Source organism: Pleuronectes platessa, chromosome 21 (assembly GCF_947347685.1).
Source record: "Pleuronectes platessa chromosome 21, fPlePla1.1, whole genome shotgun sequence".
Lineage (NCBI taxonomy): Eukaryota > Metazoa > Chordata > Actinopteri > Pleuronectiformes > Pleuronectidae > Pleuronectes > Pleuronectes platessa.
The window spans coordinates 9,205,673-9,226,543 of record NC_070646.1 but is presented as its reverse complement, the minus strand read 5'-3'; the positions used below and the strand labels follow the sequence as shown (position 1 = coordinate 9,226,543).

The window sequence follows — 20,871 nt, the reverse complement described above, 5'->3', positions numbered from 1 at the left end:
TAGAATATCCCTATCTTGAAATAAATGGCGCTTTAAAGTGTTGATTTATATTTTAAATTATAAGGCAGACCAATATATTTGACGACAGTTTCACACCGAGCTACATATGACGTGGGACGATTTTTATGAAAGATAGCTGTTCGCCGATACTGTTTACGGAAGTTCTGTGGTCAGGAAAAGAAGGAGTCTGGTAGGAATTGTGCTTATAACCTGTTTTTATAGTTTACGTTAACTACTTTATTTATATTTTACTAAAAAAATACACGTAGAGAACGTAACAATCCAGAATTCACTGAAAAGTTGGCAACAGGAAATGATTACTTGATATTTGTATGAGAGCTGTTGGCAGTAGCGAGCAGAACCACATTCTTTTATTTACAGGTGAGTAACCCCTGTTCACTTCCTGTTTGAATTGTACATCGTGTTGTTTGGGTCGCTCCTCTTCCTCATTGGTGTTGTTGATGTGCATTTTCAGATGATGGTGGAGAACTCCCCCTCTCCACTGCCTCAGAGAGCCATCTATGGCTTTGTGCTTTTCCTCAGCTCACAGTTTGGCTTCTGTAAGTCTGATCATTCAGTTTGTATATTAACTAACGGAAGGAGTGATCATTTATTATTATTTCTCTAATTCTTCAGGGTTATGGGGAATGTTAAGGATTGGAGTGTCTTGTCTGTAATGGGACTGTCTCTCCACAGATCTGTATTGCCTGTGGGCTTTCATCCCTGATGAGTGGCTTCATTCTATAGGACTGACGTACTGGCCTCAGAAGTAAGTGGAAAACACAGTGATCGGATATTATCCATTAATGAGTTCTGTTCCTGGAGGTTTGCTGACACATTTAGTCTCGTGCAGGTATTGGGCTCTCGCGGTGCCGATCTATCTGCTGGTTGCTCTGATGATCTCTGTGCTGTTGCTGTTCGGAATCAACATGAACAACACGGCTCCACTTGACTCCGTGGACAACATCACAGGTGAGGACATGTCCACGTGTTTTGAATAAAGACTTGCATTACAGGAGCTACTGATATTAATACTACTAGTACAATACAGTTTCATTTCTTCAGCTAAGAGTAATAATGAGAAGTATAACAATTATCCGATAGAGTTCTAAATGGGAACTGTAATAGTATTTTAAAAGCTCAAAGTGTGATGTAATGTATGTGATTGATTGTTTGTTTAGCTGTATGTCACACTCTCAGCTCCATTTTAGTATAACAATTTAATATATAAATGACAAATACAGTTGAGACACGTTTTTTGAATCAGTTAATAAACATAAATTCACACATAATATTCCTAAACACAGCATGAAAGACGGACACAAACACGGACTTGCACTATGTTGTATACAATGAGCAAAGGCAAATATACGTGTCAAGGTTCATCTCCAAAGAACTCATGATAAAATGCTTGTACAAGAAGAAAAGCTACTCAACACCTTGTATGTCTCCCTCCCCTCACAGATGTGTTTTCCCGAGGCCAGATGACAGAAAGCAGCAACCACAAGGGGCAAATCCCCAGACTGAGAGATGTTCCCATCAGCGAAGTCAACCAAAGGTTCTACTTGTCGCCCAAATGATGCCAAGCAGAGAGGAAGAAGAAGTGAAGCTGCTGGGGATTAACTGACAGACTTTACTCCATGTCTATAAAGGAAGAAAAATGCTTTCATTATTTATCCATGAACAATGCAATATGGCTCAAAGTTAGACTGAGTGAGTCAAGTTTTACCGACGCTAAAAATGATATTTATTTTTTGTGATGTAACACATATCATCATTGTCTGAGCAACTTGTCCATTTGATGAACAAAGGTAGTTTCTGGTTATTTTCTATTCATGTGACGTTTTATATATTGTAACATTTTGTGCAATGATGATAAACTATAATATCTTATAAACTGTAAGTATCTTCCATTTGCGTAGTGGCGTGGGGCTGGCTCATCCCTGTGGCCCAGGGAGCGCATTTCGCGGTGCTTCTTCCTCAGCAGATTCTTGTGAGGCGTCCGAAGACAAGGTTGGAACTGGTACTGGATTATTCTCTAACAATAGGTTTTTAAAGTATGTTAAATCATCCAGTATCTAAAAGCCAAAAATATAAAAGTAGCTTTTAAGTAAGGCTGTCAAATATATGTAGTAAAGTAGAAAATATTTTCTCTGAATTGTTTATCAAAAGCAGCATGAAATGACACGAACACACAATAATTTGTCCATCTTCTTAGTGTGCTTTGTTCCTCACTGCAATCAACAGGCGGTGTGGCCTAGTTGGTAAAGTGTTTGTTCGCCAATAAGAAGGACCTGGATTCTAATCCCACTATTTCCCATTTTCAAGTTGTCACTATACTGAACTCTTAAAATTGGCACGATTTCTCCTATCAATTGCAAAACATCTTACACTGTAAATTTAAATTAATTAAATATAAAAACAGGGAAAAATTTAAATTAATTAAATATAAAAACAGGGGGAAATTTAATAAAAAAATTAATAAAAATACGCGTGCAATTCCTGCACAATGGGCTTCTGCGCAGGATGTGGGTGCGCATTTTTTAAAATTTATTTCATATTTAGTTTTTCATCATCATCATTTCTCCGCGCTGGTTCAGGGGTAAATGAGGCCGGTCTTTACAGGTGACTGACCTACGCAAGCCTTTAGCCGCCACCCCCCCACAGGAGATTATGTAGTCGCAGACTCAGCAACTACATCCGAGATCCGATGCACCTTATTATTATCTGAGGGATTTTTACACACTGTCTGATAAAGATTCCGACATTAAAGGCAAGGGGTACTGATGGATAAGGTTTTCTTTAACAAGTTAAGTCTTTCATTCTCACTTTTCACCTTAAAACTATGAAATGAACTGAACTATGAACTAGTTCAGAATTTAAATGTTGAACTATGAACGTGAACTTTTCATGTTTACTTGTATGAACTGAACTTTGAACTAGTTCATGAGAGGTGTGAACTTGCACAACACAGTCGCCTGCACCAGGAGCCGCCCCTGGATTCTAGTTTTACTTTATTGATTAATTTGGATGTATCTGCATTTGTTTGTAGTTCGTATTCCCTCCACTGGGGGGCGATTATGCACAGCTTTGCGCACAGCCAAAACATTACAGAAGAAGACTGTGCCGCCCTCCATAACACTCCCCATCTATTTCCCGTTCCCTCTCGTCCAGTGACGGCGTCTTGTGTTTCGGGACACATGGCCTTCGCGCTGCCGGTGTGGCTCGCCATCCAGGAGGAGCTGCTCCGACACACGGACTCGGGCAGCGACACCCGGAGCTGCTTCGACGACCTGGACGATGACGCTCTGTTCCAGATGTTCCACCTCAGCAGACCCTGCATCACCTTCATCACAGAAACCGTCCAGAGCCGCTTGGAGACGCAGCCCCAGGAGAAAACGGAGCTGCCCCTGGACGCCATGGTCATGGTGGCGCTCAACTATTACGCGCACGGCATCTCCTCCGCCGCCGTGCTGCAGAGGGTCGGCCTGAGCCAGATGGACCAAGCGGCCGCCGCCATCGCCACGGTCTCCGTGCACATCGCGGGCTTGTGCGACCAGTTCGTCTCGTTCCCGCTGGCCCGGGACGCCAAAGCCAACGTCGCCGTGAAGATCAAGGAGCTGTGCGGGATCCCCGACGTGCTGGGCATCCTGGCCCCGGCGCACTTCAAGATCCGAGCGTCCCCGTACGAGAGGAGCTCCTTCAGGTCCTTCGTCAACACCCTGGGCTACACGTCCGTGGTGAGCCAGATCATCTGCGACTCCGAGGGCAACGTCCTCAGCGTGGAGAGCTGCTGCGTGGGCAGCACCGGCGAGCAGGACATGTGGGAGGCGTCGGACAAAGGGAGGGAGATAGAGAAGGAGCTTCTGGGGCAGTTCTGGGTGATCGGTAAGATGACAAGCAAAACACGCATGGAAGGGACACGGTTGATCACGTGCAAGACACACTACTCACCCCTGTGCCGATGGAGGGGTGGGTGGAGGGTTAGAGGCCACAGAACACTTCTGGAGTTTCAGGGGTAAACAGCGTTGCAGCAAAATCCAATACAGTTGATATAAATGGAGACCAATTATTCAAATGTAAGAAAACAAACAGAAAATGCCTTCATACTGCTCCTGTGGTGTCATCCAGCCTCAACATTCAAGTTCCACTTAAAACAGCCAAAATTACTACATGTTTTTATTCAAAATATCCGCTCTTATCCTCCTAGTTACTCCTGCTGTTTGTCTGGCTGATCTGAAACAACGTGTAAATGATGGTGTTTCGAGTCTAATGAATGTCGAGCTTACGGACAATTGGATGACACCACAGGAGAAGTATTGAAGCATTTTACGGGGAAAGGTAATCACACTCGAAGAAGTGGTCGCCATTCACTTCAACTGTATTGGATTTGGCTGCAAAGCTGTTAACCCCTGAAACTCCAGAAGTTTATTTGTGGACTCAAACCCTCCACCTACCCTTCCATCGGCAGAGTGGTGAGGACATGGAGTGAATTTTCATTTAGGGGTGAATTATCCCTTTAACCTGTTTTGGTATGTTTTCACAGGCTTTTGTGTAAGATTATCCCATTAACACACACACACACACAAGCTTCTCCGTTGACCCACTAGAAAATAAACACAGATGAAAAGTCCATCACACATTCAACACAATTATTTATACGTTGTGAATGCTCCAGAGATGTCTTCACTTGTGGCAAACTTTACTGTGTTTAAAGTTCTAAAATCCAGTGGGTAAAGTTGCTATTAGCAGTTTGTAATCCTATCCACTGTCAATCCCTTAAACTGCGTCCCAATGCTGCTTTAACGTGATTACAATATTTTGTGTAGCTGCACAGACGAGTGGAATGATTTCTGTGAGGCGTGTAAAGGTGTAATTCACATTATTAGAGGGCATTACATTGCGATTCTACCTGTAGCAGTAATGTTTTAGTGCTCCTAATAACTGCATTGTCTTGTGTCTCTCTTGAAGGTGGAAGAGGATACCAGTTAAGCAGAAATGTCCTGCCTCCTCTGGCGTCCCCTGCGACTGACAGCGAGAAGCGCTTCAACGAGGCCCACGCAAAGATCCTGGACGTCATGCGGACAACGCTCGGCTCCATGAAGAGGCGCTTCAGGTGTCTGATGCAACTCGGCTTCGCAAAAGAAGCCACTTTGGAGAAAAAGTCCAACATCATCAAGACGTGCTGCGTCCTGCACAACATCGCGATGAAGTTCTCCGTCCCTCCCCCGCCTGCAACTGGTAAAATTGAACCCCTACACCAAGGCAGGGTGGTGACATCTACAGCAGAGGTCGACGCAGAGGTCCTAAAAGCTACACAGAAAGTCATCGAGAGTAGCTTTTCTTTAGCGTCCAGTAGCCCGGACCCACCGGGGGACAACACCTCAGAGGAGAATCAGTGAACAGAGCAGGTGAGACGTCGGCTCTAGGAAGTAGGACAAGAGCATCGCTGACATCCTGACACATGAAGGACAAACACTGGAACTAAAACACGGCTCATGATGCTGGAGGTTCTCAGTCGGAGGCTCGTTGCTTATTGTTATTCTTTAGTTATAAAACTAATGTGTAAATATGACAACATACCGTTTTTTAAACACTCAAAATATTTTATTTCTTGTACAAACAGATATACACTATTTTCTACCGACTTTTGTTATTGTTAATAAATGTAATTTAAAAAAAATGTGAGTTTCTGGAGAGTTGCTTTGTCACACAACAATAGCAGTATTTGGGAAATTCTTAAACTTAAATAAGTTTTGCGATGCATATAGAGGTACATATATATAACTTCATATTTACAGTTTATAACAAAATATAGTAAATTTACTTTAGGAGAATATTTGTTGTGCAAAAATGTCTATCTTGCGTTAACGAAACTCTTTGAGTGCAGTGGCGTTGACATATATCATTTCTGAATTCTCGTATATGGGTTCTTCTGTCATCTCATGCTGCTGCAGACTGTCCATGATGCATTGGTGCAGGAACACGTACTGGGACTGAAAAGAAATGAGCAGATAAGAAAAGCGGAAATAATACTGTTTACCCAGAGCATAGAGTATAACTGTAAGTACACACTGGTATTATGACCCGAGCTGTGTCTAAAAATAAATCAAACAAAACCCGACTGTTCCTCAGAGACATATATGAGAACTGAAGGAAGCAACTTAATAGGTTCAGCTTTACCTCTGTCTGCACCATGTGTGGCCGACTCAGTCTCATCTTGTGCACAAAGCCGTTGATGTTCACTTCCTTGTTTTGGTCGAACTGCTGAAGCAGCACATCCAGGGCGATGATGGTGCCTGTCCTCCCCACCCCAGCACTAGGAGAGAGACAACATGGCGAAAGGTGAACAGTTGATCATAATGTAAAAGTCCTGATGGTTTCGAGGTGGATGTTAAATTTCAGATTGAAATCTCCCACTGCTGACCCTGAACATTTCCCCTTGTGGACCTTCTCAGTCACTGCTCAGACAGAAAACAAAGCCTGAAATGTATAAAAGCTGCTATTTTTATGTACATTATTTTTACATGCATATACTGTATCAGTACATCTTATAACTATCTGGTTCAGGAAGCCGGGGATCATGGGTATTATCTTGTGTTCAGTGGTGTTACAGCAAGGTGAGAGGGACTACACAGTCAGAGATCCGGTCTGGCTTCCTGTTCCTCTGCATGTCAACCAATCAATCTCTCGGTCCCCAATGTGTGGCTGCAGAGGGCGCTGTTGCTCAGTAAAAGTTATAGCGCTGCTTTAAGAGAATCACTCGTACCTGCAGTGAACTACAGTTGGTGCTCTGGTCCCTTCTCTCTCTATGTGCCGTCTCACCAGTCCTCTGAACTGGATCAGGTCTTTGGTTCCTTGTGGGACTCCGTGGTCGGGCCAGGCTGTGAAGTGGAAATGTCTCACGGTGCGCTCCTCCGACGTGTTTCTCTGTGAAGACGATTCACAAAGAGGGATTTAAAAAAAATACTGTAGCTCGACTTCTTGAACCAAACATAGTGGCAGGTAAATGATATTCAGATGATGTCGTCGTACATGAACAGCAAAATACATAATTCAATGAGGACTGTCACACTTTGTTTCAGAGTTACGTGCTGTTACCCAACTTATTCATTTATACAAAATGTTTAGAGGTGTTTCATACATTTTTCACACTAAATTCCCTCAATGTCCAGTTGGAATCCCGGTCCTCAGATCTGACGGTGATCAAGAGTTCTCCGTGGAGATGAGGCTTCCTGTCTGCAGGCCAATATTGTTCACACTTGTTCTGGGAACAGAAAATAGAAGGGTGAAAAAAAGGGTTGTAACAAACAGAAGTCTCAGTCAGTCTCAGTCTCAGTCAGTCTCAGTCAGCGCTTTGTGGTCACTTAAAAACTAGCACAGAAAAGTTCCCACAGTCAGGTCGCACGTATTTGTCGCTACTCGACACCACATTAATTCTATGAGCAAATCATTTACATCAGCTCCAAATATCTGAATGTAGCACTTTTACACAGAGCTTCCTGGAGACTCACCCGTCCCAATTCCACGCAGTTGGTTACCATCACGATGCCTTTCACTTTTTGCTCCCAAATCATCCTCCAGAAATCAGTGACCGTGGAGGGCAGAGGACCCTGAGTGGCGATGTACTCAGTTTTCCTGTTGAAACCCTGAAAAGCAAATGTCAAAGTTCACGTCTCTAGCATTTACTTCCCCTAATGTTCGGTATGAAATAAAATACCGGTTTGCGCTCATGAACTCAGAAGAAAAATTGCCAGACTTTTAGCAACTTATATATGATCTGATAATAATAAACTTTATTTATGCAGCACTATTAAAAGAAAGTTACAAAGTACTTAACACGAATAAACAGGGATTAGGACATTACAGGACTGTAGTGTGGTGCTGGTATAGTGGTGTACGATATTTTCACCAAATAATACCTACTGGTATGTAATTGGCATTAATGTAGTCAGAGGTCCCTTTGGATTTTGACGCTGTTAGTTTCACTCGACTCCAGTTGTCTAGGATGAAACAAGTGAGGATGGTTTAACTGCAAAGCTCCACAGTGAAGAAGACTGTTTAAAACAATGAGGGGTGGAACATTTCATGCATTTCTATTGTGGTCCATTAGGTCAGATAGATCTTACATGACAGCACGTTGTTGAAACGATTCTTTTTTCGATTCTCAGGTCCAATTGCTGCTTTTTGTGACTGCTCCGTGCCGACCGTTTGGAGTTGCTGCATGGTGATAAATGGAAAACAAATGAAACAGATACAATTTCATAGTCCTGCACAAAAACAGGAAGAAAACTAAGAGGACGTACAAAATATATTTATATTCAATTCACCTCATATTCTTCGCTGAAACCTTTGTTCTCGTCCTCACTTAAATGGTAGAAGTGGCCGGGAAACTCTGCTACTGATATAGTTCTAATAATAAAAAAAATGGTAGATGTCACACTTACTGAACATACATTTCACTTGATAAAGATAAGTGATAAACAACTTTCTGTATATTTGTTTATTTGTTAGCAGGATAATGCAAAAACTACAAATGATTTCAATGACATTTTCTTCAATATTGTAAGGTCAGTGTTTTTTCTATAATTCTGTTGATTTATCACAAACAATCACTTGTAGTTTGGTGCAGATCCATTTTAAAATCTGGATCTAGTGAATTTGAATGTGGTTTCATTGAGGACTGTTGGGCCTTGGTGACAGATGTGCACCCTGCTGAGTCCCGTTCTGATTAATGAACTGCTTTTACTACACAGACGGACGGTGGTGTTACCGTCATGCAGAGATGATTTAACGTTTACTTACCTGTAGCTTTTACGGGATAGTTTGGATCCACTGCGGAATTGGCGTTTACTGTTTTAGGAAAGAAGCGTGTTCACGACAGAGAACAAGCCAGGGACTTTTAAGACATTACAGTTTTGTCACTGTGGCAGAACCAACCTGATCAGATCTGGCCGTTTAAACAAAATGAAGAGAACCATGCAGACCAGGGCAATAAGAAGCAGCATCCCAAGCACGGACCCTGTAATGACTCCTGCAAGGATAAATATCTGGATTAATTGTTTAGACACACAGCAGAAAAGTCCATTATCCTACCACTGGTGTGTATTTTGTCATTTAAGAAATAGGGTAATTCCTCAAAAGACAAACAGGTATAAAAATATTACCAAAAAGCAAAATAATGAGGAAATTGTGATCAGAAAACAATAGATACTGTGTACACCATAAAGTAACATAATCATTGTGACTCACCCCTTGGATCAGTAGAGCACAGAAAGACGAAGGGTTCATAACTTCTCACTTGTTGATTCCCAGAGAGCGAATCTAAAGACACCACATACTCTCTGGCAGGACTGAATCCAGGTATCTTAGTTTGCTGTTCCCCGTTTTGAGGCACCCTGTGATTTTGTCCGCTCACGTTCACCTCCACCTCAGTCCACACACCGGCTGGTTTGTCCCAGACTATAAGGATGGAATAGCCACCGTCCGAATACTCACAGTGAGCGCTTAAACTTGGAGGAACTGAGGGTAAAGACGAAAGAGGCACAATCACAAACAACATAACGCTCATGACAGCGGTGTAATAATATGACATCAATTCATGTATTTCATGACATACAGATCTGATGAAAACTTCCTGTCACTTTAAACTCTGCCCTGTGAAGCAAAACATGTATTTGCTTTCTATCCCCATCATACAGAAATAGTCCAGCATAAAACAGTAATATAAAATGTGCTATGTGATTAATAGACGGTATTTAAAGATGGACGACATGACAAAAATATAAGCAGCTACAGCAATGAATTTGAAATCTTTAATCTTCAAGTACATATTGAGTGATTCATATGACTTGCGGGTGTACTTACGGACGGTCAGATTGTGGCGACATTGTTCAAAGAGTGTGTCTTTTCTTTCGTACACAAGTGACACCTCGTAGGTTGCTCCAGGGTAAAGACCAGTGAACGACACATTGCCACCTGAAGGACTGACGTGAGTTTCGTTCACCGTTGCATTCGAGAACAAGCCTTGAACCATCCCTTGGATCGATGAGTTGGTAACGTGCCAGGCCACACTGGCACAGTCTATGGCTGAAATGCATGAGAACATAACTGCAGACACAATATTTACCTTGTTGAAGTTAGTGTGTAAATGAGAGGGACAGTCTGTGCATACTTGTTACAGTGAAGCCCTCATAAGCAGTGCTGTTGAGGCCGAAGAACAGAGTGATCACGCTGAATAAATACTCTGTCCCAGGCTGCAGAGATGTGACTGAATATGACACAACATTTGAGGATAAAAGTAGGTCGGCTTTCACATCAACTCCATTAATCTGAAGTGAGTAGGTCCAGTCTTTATCCACATTCTGCCACTTTAGAGCGACACTGGTCACAGAGCGTTCAGTCACGTTGACAAGCGACACCGCAGGAGGAACTGTTGAAAAAGGAAGGAAGATTTGACTCGCCATAAAAAACAAACATTTGCACGGTAACTAAGACCCTGACACAGTAAAACACTGTCACATTGTAGATATTTTCAGAAGCTGAAAAGGGCCAGTCACACAGACGTACGTGAGGTAGAGAGAGAAGTAAGACAAGAGGACAACATGTCAAAAACATTCTGAATAAAGACTACATGTGGCTGTATTCTATTGTATTGTAATTTATTGTATTCAAATATACCGGCTGCTATGAAGATTTAATTTCCCTTTGGGGATGAATAAAGTAATCTATCTATCTATCTATCTAGTGAACCTGAATGAGGCAACATAACTCACCACCAACGTCAATACAGCATAAAGCTCACTTCAAAATTGACAACACCATTCATATTTGGTGAAGAATCCATTACTAGAAATTAATTTGACATATCACAATACACCCTTTATGTTTCCTCCTCTATTTCAAAGTAAGTCAAAACATCTTACCAGTGGCTGCAGTGAGGTTCTCTCCACTGCTCCTGATGGTTTCAAACACAGTGAAGAGACTGAAATCATATTTAGTTCCACTTCTGAGACCTGAGATCGTCTGTGTCACTGGTTGATCTCCCTCCGATGCAGGGATGTTTATCTCTCCTCTGCTGGTCACAAGTGTATAGTTGGGGGAACCATTGACTTTGTTCCACTGCAGAGTGATACTTGTCTCATTTTGTCCCACTGATTGAAACTTTCCAGAATTTAGAGGAACTATAGGATATAGAGAAATGAACAAGGAACTATATCAAAATCTGATTTATAAAATGACAGGATATCCCTGACAAAATGTTGGGTTTGCTTAGTTTTTTTCAAAGAAATAAATGTTCATTAAATTGTGTTATTTTATTACAGCCAAAATACAGAGTGTGCAAGTTCCACAATTAATAAGTACCTTTAAGTTAGATATTGTTACAGAGCAGAGTTTTATGGCTTTATAGAAAGATGGTTATCTTACCAGTGACTGCAGTGAGGTTCTCTCCACTGCTCCTGACGGTTTCAAACACAGTGAAGAGAGTGAAATCATATTTAGTTCCATTGCTGAGATCTGAGATCGTCTGTGTCACTTGTGGATCTCCCTCTGATGCCGGAATGATTATCTCTTTATTGTTGTACGCAAGTGTATAGTTGAGGAAGCCGTTGACTTTGTTCCACTGCAGCGTGACACTGGTCTTATTTTGTCCAACAGATTTAAACTCTGCTGCATTAGGAGGAGCTGGGAGAAAGAGAGATGAAGAAGGAAATGGAAATGTTGTGTTTGCAGAGTTGTTATCACAGATAGAAAGTTAAATTCACTCAGTTCATTTCAGCACAGAGATCTGTCCTGGTTCATGTTGTTATTAACATCTTACCAGTGACTGCAGTGAGGTTCTCTCCACTGCTCCTGACGGTTTCAAACACAGTGAAGAGAGTGAAATCATATTTAGTTCCATTGCTGAGATCTGAGATCGTCTGTGTCACTGGTTGATCTCCCTCTGATGCAGTGATGTTTATCGTTCCATTGCTGTACACAAGTGTATAGTTGGGGGAGCCGTTGACTTTTATCCACTGCAGAGTGATACTTGTCTCATTTTGTCCCACTGATTGAAACTTTCCAGCATTTTGAGGAACTATAGGATATAGAGAAATGAAGAAGGAACTATATCAAAATATGATTTATAAAATGACAGGATATCCCTGACAAAATGTTGGGTTTGCTTAGTTTTTTTCAGAGAAATAATAGTTCATTAAATTGTGTTTTTTTTATTACAGCCAAAATACAGAGTGTGCAAGTTCCACAATTAATAAGTACCTTTAAGTTAGATATTGTTACAGAGCAGAGTTTTATGGCTTTATAGAAAGATGGTTATCTTACCAGTGACTGCAGTGAGGTTCTCTCCACTGCTCCTGACGGTTTCAAACACAGTGAAGAGAGTGAAATCATATTTAGTTCCATTGCTGAGATCTGAGATCGTCTGTGTCACTTGTGGATCTCCCTCTGATGCCGGAATGATTATCTCTTTATTGTTGTACGCAAGTGTATAGTTGAGGAAGCCGTTGACTTTGTTCCACTGCAGCGTGACACTGGTCTCATTTTGTCCCACAGATTTAAACTCGTCTGCATTAGGAGGAGCTGGGAGAAAGAGAGATGAAGAAGGAAATGGAAATGTTGTGTTTGCAGAGTTGTTATCACAGATAGAAAGTTAAATTCACTCAGTTCATTTCAGCACAGAGATCTGTCCTGGTTCATGTTGTTATTAACATCTTACCAGTGACTGCAGTGAGGTTCTCTCCACTGCTCCTGACGGTTTCAAACACAGTGAAGAGAGTGAAATCATATTTAGTTCCACTGCTGAGATCTGAGATCGTCTGTGTCACTGGTTGATCTCCCTCTGATGCCGGAATGATTATCTCTTTATTGTTGTACGCAAGTGTATAGTTGAGGAAGCCGTTGACTTTGTTCCACTGCAGCGTGACACTGGTCTTATTTTGTCCAACAGATTTAAACTCTGCTGCATTAGGAGGAGCTGGGAGAAAGAGACACAAAAAAGGAAATGGAAATGTTGTGTTTTCAGAGCTGTTATCACAGATAGAAAGTTAAATTCACTCAGTTCATTTCAGCACAGAGATCTGTCCTGGTTCATGTTGTTATTAACATCTTACCAGTGACTGCAGTGAGGTTCTCTCCACTGCTCCTGACGGTTTCAAACACAGTGAAGAGAGTGAAATCATATTTAGTTCCATTGCTGAGATCTGAGATCGTCTGTGTCACTTGTGGATCTCCCTCTGATGCCGGAATGATTATCTCTTTATTGTTGTACGCAAGTGTATAGTTGAGGAAGCCGTTGACTTTGTTCCACTGCAGCATGACACTGGTCTCATATTGTCCCACAGATTTAAACTCTTCTGCATTAGGAGGAGCTGGGAGAAAGAGAGATGAAGAAGGAAATGGAAATGTTGTGTTTGCAGAGTTGTTATCACAGATAGAAAGTTAAATTCACTCAGTTCATTTCAGCACAGAGATCTGTCCTGGTTCATGTTGTTATTAACATCATACCAGTGACTGCAGTGAGGTTCTCTCCACTGCTCCTGACGGTTTCAAACACAGTGAAGAGAGTGAAATCATATTTAGTTCCATTGCTGAGATCTGAGATCGTCTGTGTCACTTGTGGATCTCCCTCTGATGCCGGAATGATTATCTCTTTATTGTTGTACGCAAGTGTATAGTTGAGGAAGCCGTTGACTTTGTTCCACTGCAGCATGACACTGGTCTCATTTTGTCCCACAGATTTAAACTCTTCTGCATTAGGAGGAGCTGGGAGAAAGAGAGATGAAGAAGGAAATGGAAATGTTGTGTTTGCAGAGTTGTTATCACAGATAGAAAGTTAAATTCACTCAGTTCATTTCAGCACAGAGATCTGTCCTGGTTCATGTTGTTATTAACATCTTACCAGTGACTGCAGTGAGGTTCTCTCCACTGCTCCTGACGGTTTCAAACACAGTGAAGAGAGTGAAGTTGTATTTTGTCCCATTTGTGAGTCCTGGGATTACGCGTGTAACTGTTTCGTTTTCCATTTCTTCAGTGACGTCTATTTCTCTGTCACTGTACACAAGTACATATGTGGGGATGTTTCCCACTTTTTTCCACTGCAGGGTGACACTGGTCTCAGTTTGTCCCACTGATTTAAAGCCCTCTGCATTATCAGGACCTGGGATTTAAGAGTAAGAAAGAAGAAGCTGTAACAATATTTTATATAAAGTATGTTGTATTAATGATTAAAAGGTGCTAGCATGTGAGGAAACACTCAGCAGTAATCATATGAAAAGTTTGATATTATATTAAAGATATTGCAAGTTGCTTGATCCTCCTCCTCAACTGATAAACAGGACCAGTCATTGTAATAATATAAACATAATAATTTTGACATGAGCTTAACATGTAAACATCGGCAAACTACTTCAAAGTCACCAATCAGCAACAGCTCTAATGCTGTTCAGAGGTGAGGAACTATTTTTGCCAGCATTGGCCATTACATTATATACACAAACACGCACACACACACACACACACACACGTATACATGGCTGTGATTTAAAAAAATATATTTTCACAGTTATATGTTTTTCTAACCAAACTGTCTTTCTGGCCATAGCAGGTTCCCCACCCTTGGTTTAATGTGAGACTCTTAGTATAATCATTATTGATTTATGGTATTTAAATAAGTCTGCTCAATGATACACAAAAATACAAACATGAAACTAAAGATAAAAGATATCGGCTCATACTTACGAGGTTTCGTTGTTGAAGGGCTTGTCATCGGAGAAGTTCCGAGTGTGCTGGACGTTTCTCTTTCTGTTGGATTTGTCTCTGTCGATGGTGACACTGGGCTTGATGTTGAAGAAACAGAGCCGCTTGGACCCTGAAAACATACGATTTGATAAGCACGAGAGAGAGATGACCTAAACCCCGAAACCACAAATGTAGTTTTATAAAAAGTCTGATGACTCTATCTGACTGTGGAATTCACACAGTGTCTAGCTGAATATCATTTCTGCTTTTTATTGTATCTGTATCGCAATGTTAAAATATACAGCATTACTGTGTTCTGCTGTGAAACAATTTCTAAACTTTGGAAACTTCCAACATTTTTTAGACAAGCAGGAAATGTCAGAGTACAAATCATGGTACAGTATTCATTTTTGAACTTAGTATTTCTTCTTCCAAATTAACAATTATAACAAAGCTTAAAATTCATACAAAGCAACCATTGCCTTTTTATAATAAAATAAAATAATACACATTAAATACAGATATTGTGAATATACTTTATAATACATAACTAAAATGCCATATCTGTAAAACTGTATCCAGCTATAACACCTTATCTAGAATATCATATAACAATAAAGGTTTTAGATACAGTTCCCTTCGTAGTTTTACATTGAGACATGTCCTTGTTGCTGCTTTTGTTTTGACACTTTACTTCCACATCTCATCTTCATTATAATTCAGATCAGGCATTGAGGCTTGACTGTGGTTTTGGTTAAAATGTTTCTTATTGTTGAGTCTAATCTGCAGCTGAAAGGAGATATCCTATCTGATGACTACGAAAGCGGAAAGTGAAAGAAAAAAAGAAAACTTACCACGAGAAGACTCCAGACGACGCCGAGCAGCAGCAGCGAGCGGTCTGAGGTGAAAGATAAAGGTTTCATCTTCTTTACAGCTTTTTAAGTTACTCACATATTATGAACCTGTTAAACTCCGTTGTTGTCCCGAGATAAACTTCACGTTTCTGTTTTCAGTAGCAGTGTGTTGACAGACACAACACTTAAGGCTGGCGAAGAATTTCTTTCAGCCCGTGCTGACACAGACCAATATTCACTTTACTCCTGCGGTGTTGACTTTTAATTCTCAACCTTGTCCTCCTCTCATAACCTCTCCTCCCCACTCATTATGGCAAATGACTAAACAAATGGCTGCTTCTCGTTTCTTTTGGCCTTGAACAACCACAGAGACCTTTGCCCCGCCTGTTACTTCCTTATTAACGGTCAATGTGTGCAGCTTGTCAAAGGTGCGTCAATCAAATAATTGTTTTTGCTTCACATATTTATTAGTGCTGGTTGCGTTATATCTGCTGTATATTTGACAATTCCAGACTCGTACTTTGTACCTGCCATTGTTACTTGATTAAATGCAAAAACTTTCAAATGCTTCTCAATTTAAAATATTTAATGTGATGTAAATAAAGATATACACATGAATATATATATGAATGTATTTATATTCATATTTATTGACTATTACCATTTCTTTGTTGTATTTTCTTTTGTAATCATTGTCTAATCTCTTCAGAACGGCTGGTTTCGCAGAACTGTCCATTTGCATTTTGCTTCTTCACACTGTATAGGAAGTGATATTTATAGCTTCTGTGTGGTTGACATGTATGCGGAACTGTGAACGGGAAACATAATCGGTTCATAATTTCAAAAGGACATCCAGTCAAATCCGTGTTTGTGGTTCTCATATGATGCAGAACTCAATAAAAAAGTTATAGTGTGTCAAAGTAAACACTGTGCAGCCGTGTCCACTGAGGAAGGAGGGAGGTGGAAGTTCACATTTATAAATGCTAAAAGGTTTCCCTATATTGCACAAACTCACTCATGAACAGAACAAGTCTCTAAAAAGTTTCTGCATTAGATATTGTAAAAGTTTAACATTCACATTTCCACTTTAATATTGTACACACACGCATACACACACACACACACACACACACACACACACACACTCACACACACACACACACACACACACTAACCTCTGGGTCGGACCACACATACGTGAACGTGAAGCCTATATGTTGATGTGCTTATTATAAAGTAGGTGTGCTTAACATCTACACTCTTCATATATATCTTCTTGATTGTCTTGTTCACTGAGGGAAACATTGTGGGAAATGTGTCTCACAGCTCAACTATTTGTTGCTATAAAATCCACTGAGTTAAGCATCTTGTTTCAGTTGGGTTGAACTAGGGCTAGCCGATAAAACAATCATTATAGCAATTGAATTATCAACGATAGGAGTTTAACTAAAGTTCAACATATATCGATTTAACGCGAATGCATTGTGTAAGCACAGTGAGGAGGTTTAACACATCATTGATCTACCTCAGTTATGTTAAAGAAAGTTCTGTTCATCTTCTTCCACCAAGCTGTCAGACTCTTTAATTCCCCATCAACGGCATTTTGTTCAGCCGTACACTGTGTATGCGGATGAATGACAATAAATTTGAATTGACAGGTGTTCGTTATTCTCTGACGATAAAGTTTAAGAGTTTAAAACCACAAACCTTTACTCCCGAGCTAAAATCTACAGCGGCAGATAGATGCAAATAGGAAGAACTCATGCAAATTAAGAAAACAATTTGACCACATATCCGCTGGAAAAAGTCATAACACATGCAAATACAGAAACATGATGCAAATAGAGAAAACAACACTGACAATGTTTCCAGAGGACCCAAAAACGTTCCATCACCACTGATGAGTAGCAGACTCCAGCAACGTCACAAAGCATTGAACTACAGTCAGGTTCATCACTTTTTTCGGTCCCCTGGATACATTTCTGATGTCATTTTCGCAATTATCGCGAGTTTTTTCTATTTGTGTTATCTTAATTTGCGTAGAAATATGTCTGTAAGCTTAAAAATAATATTGTGACCTTTATCGTGCTAATCATCGATATCGACTAAGATGAAAAAATGATTTCCTTGATATAATTTTGGGCCATGCTGTTGGTGGGTCAGAAATACGTAACGAATCCTCCACCACGACAGGTGGCAGTAGAGAAACACAGAAACTGTGGCCATACACACGAGGTAAATGTCGTCACTGTTTTGAAGGAGCGTAAACAAGGAGATAAAGACGGGCAAGGTGGTGGAGAAGTGGAGCAGCGACACTTTCACAGAGCCGGTGGGCAACAACAGAACTAACACTGACCTGTGTTACACCAACTAGACTGCAGCCACTAAGCTTACCTGGCTGGTGAGCTAGGCTAACTAGCTTTAGTTGGTGCTAACTCGGCTAATTACACATCAGCAGATAGCTCGTCAGCCAAGCGCCTGTTACCTCATCCCGTCAGACCACTGAACCCACCGCACAGCACATGACTACACCCTGGCTTATCGTTTACTGGGGCGGTTAAACATCGGTTGCATAAAAGCCGGAGGTGCTCTCAGCCTCTTCAGAAGCGATAGTTAACTCAGTTTGTCTGCAGAGAAGAGACAGGCGAGAGAGGTTCGGGCTTCCTCTGCTTTGTTTTCAAGTTGAAGTTTTTGCTTCACCTTGTGCTTTGTTTTACGCTAATTTCAGTCACACGGATTGCAATGTTTTTGTTTGTTTCAGAAATGCAGTCTGTGGTTAATCAAAACTTCCACGCGGAGACTGAGGGAGACCTCAACAAGCTCATCAACCTGAAGCTCAGTGCATCCTACACCTACCTCTCTCTGGTAGGATTTCTTCTCACCGTGTCATCAATCTTATTTGTGTATTGCTGGACTTTGCCATTTTTTGCTTCGCTGTTCTTTCTTCTCATGTGATCGTTTGTCTCTTTTTAGGGGATGTATTTTGACAGGGATGATGTAGCTCTGCCAAAATTCTCCAGCTTCTTCCTGGAGCGCTCGGTGAAGGAGAGGGAGCAAGCCGAGAAGCTGCTGGAATACCAGAACCTGAGAGGAGGCCGTATTCTGCTTCAGACCATCGCTGTAAGTCCTAAAATTTTTCGCCATAACCATTGAGTTTGCTTAGAGAACATTTGCTGATCATGTTAAATATCAACCTTTTGTGTTCTAGAAACCAAGTCGAGACGATTGGAAAGGTGGCCTGGATGCAATGACCTTTTCCCTCGACTATCAGAAGACCCTCAACACGTGCATCCTGGACGTGCACCGCAGAGCCACGAGTAACACCGACCCTCACGTACGTCTGGCTCTGTTAGATAAAAACTGCCACTTCTTCTAACGCTAGATTGGGAATATGATAAAAGCAGCTACACTGCTGCACGTGAAACTTGCGTGTGTGAGCTAAGCAATATCAGTCTGGGGGATTTTGAGGGATGTTTAATAGTCTATTAATGTGCATACCTTTTTGATTTCACGTCTCACTCACTTTGTTCTGTTTTGCCTCTTTTGTAGCTGTGTGACTTCCTCGAGCAGCCCTTCCTCACCGACAGCCACGAGACCATTAAGAAGCTGGGCGACTACATCGGGAGTCTGACCCGCATCACTGCGTCCGAGACACATGGCGCTATGGGAGAATACCTCTTTGATAAACACACTCTGTAAAGGTCCAAGCAGTGCGGTGACACAAGCTCCACAGTGTAACAGTCTCTTGCTGTGTTTTTTTCCCGTTACAACAGCTCCACAATATTTCTACACTTGAACCAAACTTCATGCTTGTATCCAAATGTATGAGAGAAGTTCAAAAAGCAAAAAACGTAAAATACCTCAATTTTTCTTAAACCTAAGTGTGAAAAAATAAGGTGCTAAAAACTACTATTTATCACTTGTTCATTTAGACTCTGTATCATGTGTCATGCATTCCACTGTCAGAGGTTTCAAGCTTCACAGTTTAATAAAAATCCTTCAAATGTTGTGCCAATCAAAATTTGGATGACTGTGGAGACATTTAATAAAGTCCGATTTTAATCACACGTTTTTTTGTTGATCTTTTATTTTTTTTAACAGTTCATGTTCAGACATAGTCACCTGATGTGTTCTGCAGTCTATACATATTATCTGTGCTTTCCGTAATAGTACGTCTGACTATAGAACACTATAAAGATAACAGTGGAACTTTGCTTACTCACCATTGGGTGGTTGGGGTTTAATGTTTAACATTACGGAGCCAAACAGCTTGTGGTTAAAAATGCTCATGCTGCTTCTTAGTAAATGACATGTTTCAGCAAAGATAAGACGCAGTTGCAGAGGTGTAAACAGACGACATCAGAGTCAAGTGTATCTCCTATTTTACTCTAACCGTGTTTGGTGATACAGCATCACAACATCCACGATCAATTACATTAGGAGAATATAATGCAACCTAGAAGAGAACACACTCTGCCAAAGACCTTAAATTCAGTCAAGCTGCACACTCATGTCAGCCCCATAAGTATGAGTTTGATTTTTTTTTCAAGATCTATGAAAATGGTGAGACCGTCAAAGCCCTATCTCACAATGTCCTAACCTAGATAGGGTTACAAGAATATAATATTTCCAATATTTGTTTTGCTTTGGCTGAGTTTTGGTTTCTCTGCTGTTTTTAATGAGTTAACTACTTGATGAAGCTGTTTTGTGTTGGGTTGGAACCACTAAGATCTCCAGATGTAGCGGTGCAGACACGTAGCAGCGTGCCTGGGGATTACTCTTCACAGTGCTCTAAATACGGGTACGTGTTCAGTACTGTAAAATAGTAAGCCAAGGGATGGGGAGGCTGAAATATCCACTCACGATGCAAGTTGTTGGTAGATTGCCGATTTACTGCGAGGGCCGCTCTGGTGAGGGGATTAGTACAGAGCAGGATGCACTACAATCTCTTCAGTCTAATGGATAAACACAAGCACCGCTGCCATGCCTCATCAGTCTAATGAAGAGTTATTTTTTGCTACTTGGAGAAAAGCCTTTAATTGTTCAACATGTGTGACATTACTCACAGTGGAGCAATAAAATAAGAGCAAGGCGATGCTTTTCATGCATTTTCCTTCAGAGACGTAAAGCAACAGATGTGTTGTCGGGATTCTAATATCGGGAGGGGGGGTCGGGGGGGGGATTAAATCACAACACTGCTCTAGTGATTTGCCAGAGCTTTGGCTTTGAAGGAAAGGATTGCAAAGAGCCAGTCGGAGTCAAACGACGTAGTGCAGGG

The 20,871-nt window shown here is 41.1% G+C and overlaps 4 protein-coding genes across 9 annotated transcripts; 3 read left to right on the top strand and 1 right to left on the bottom strand.

The window, feature by feature from the left end:
• Positions 1 to 87: 87 nt before the first annotated feature.
• pigp (phosphatidylinositol glycan anchor biosynthesis, class P) lies at positions 88 to 1,897 on the top strand. 2 transcript variants are annotated; one of them, XM_053414160.1, is made up of 5 exons: positions 88 to 190; positions 476 to 560; positions 697 to 769; positions 854 to 972; positions 1,465 to 1,897. In XM_053414160.1, exons 2-5 carry the CDS (start codon positions 476 to 478, stop codon positions 1,578 to 1,580), a joined length of 393 nt encoding a protein of 130 aa, XP_053270135.1. In that variant the 5' UTR covers positions 88 to 190; the 3' UTR covers positions 1,581 to 1,897. The 2 variants fall into 2 exon arrangements, with proteins under 2 accessions (XP_053270135.1, XP_053270136.1); XM_053414161.1 differs by having other exon boundaries at positions 117 to 381.
• A 1,052-nt stretch (positions 1,898 to 2,949) lies between these two features.
• Positions 2,950 to 5,839, top strand: si:dkey-197c15.6 (putative nuclease HARBI1). Its single transcript, XM_053414156.1, has 2 exons — positions 2,950 to 3,888; positions 4,972 to 5,839. The coding sequence occupies exons 1-2, from the start codon at positions 3,081 to 3,083 to the stop codon at positions 5,400 to 5,402; spliced, it is 1,239 nt and encodes a 412-aa protein (XP_053270131.1). The 5' UTR covers positions 2,950 to 3,080; the 3' UTR covers positions 5,403 to 5,839.
• On the bottom strand, positions 5,586 to 15,979 carry LOC128427059 (receptor-type tyrosine-protein phosphatase H). Of its 3 annotated transcripts, XM_053414143.1 has the most exons (23): positions 15,594 to 15,979; positions 14,740 to 14,869; positions 13,901 to 14,158; positions 13,507 to 13,764; positions 13,113 to 13,370; positions 12,719 to 12,976; positions 12,325 to 12,582; positions 11,822 to 12,079; positions 11,428 to 11,685; positions 10,926 to 11,183; positions 10,175 to 10,432; positions 9,868 to 10,089; positions 9,253 to 9,522; positions 8,941 to 9,034; positions 8,806 to 8,853; positions 8,331 to 8,412; positions 8,130 to 8,220; positions 7,927 to 8,003; positions 7,515 to 7,649; positions 7,145 to 7,267; positions 6,770 to 6,930; positions 6,184 to 6,319; positions 5,586 to 5,996 (listed from the first exon to the last, which is right to left on the bottom strand). In XM_053414143.1, exons 1-23 carry the CDS (start codon positions 15,660 to 15,662, stop codon positions 5,868 to 5,870), a joined length of 4,089 nt encoding a protein of 1,362 aa, XP_053270118.1. In that variant the 5' UTR covers positions 15,663 to 15,979; the 3' UTR covers positions 5,586 to 5,867. The 3 variants fall into 3 exon arrangements, with proteins under 3 accessions (XP_053270118.1, XP_053270119.1, XP_053270120.1); XM_053414144.1 differs by lacking the exon at positions 10,926 to 11,183; XM_053414145.1 differs by lacking the exon at positions 13,901 to 14,158.
• Positions 15,588 to 19,660, top strand: zgc:56095 (Ferritin, lower subunit-like). Of its 3 annotated transcripts, none has more exons than XM_053414158.1 (5): positions 15,588 to 15,642; positions 18,355 to 18,458; positions 18,567 to 18,713; positions 18,802 to 18,927; positions 19,143 to 19,660. In XM_053414158.1, the coding sequence occupies exons 2-5, from the start codon at positions 18,357 to 18,359 to the stop codon at positions 19,290 to 19,292; spliced, it is 525 nt and encodes a 174-aa protein (XP_053270133.1). In that variant the 5' UTR covers positions 15,588 to 15,642; positions 18,355 to 18,356; the 3' UTR covers positions 19,293 to 19,660. The 3 variants fall into 3 exon arrangements, with proteins under 3 accessions (XP_053270133.1, XP_053270132.1, XP_053270134.1); XM_053414157.1 differs by lacking the exon at positions 15,588 to 15,642 and adding an exon at positions 17,724 to 17,922; XM_053414159.1 differs by lacking the exon at positions 15,588 to 15,642 and adding an exon at positions 17,968 to 18,246.
• The last annotated feature ends 1,211 nt before the right edge of the window (positions 19,661 to 20,871 follow it).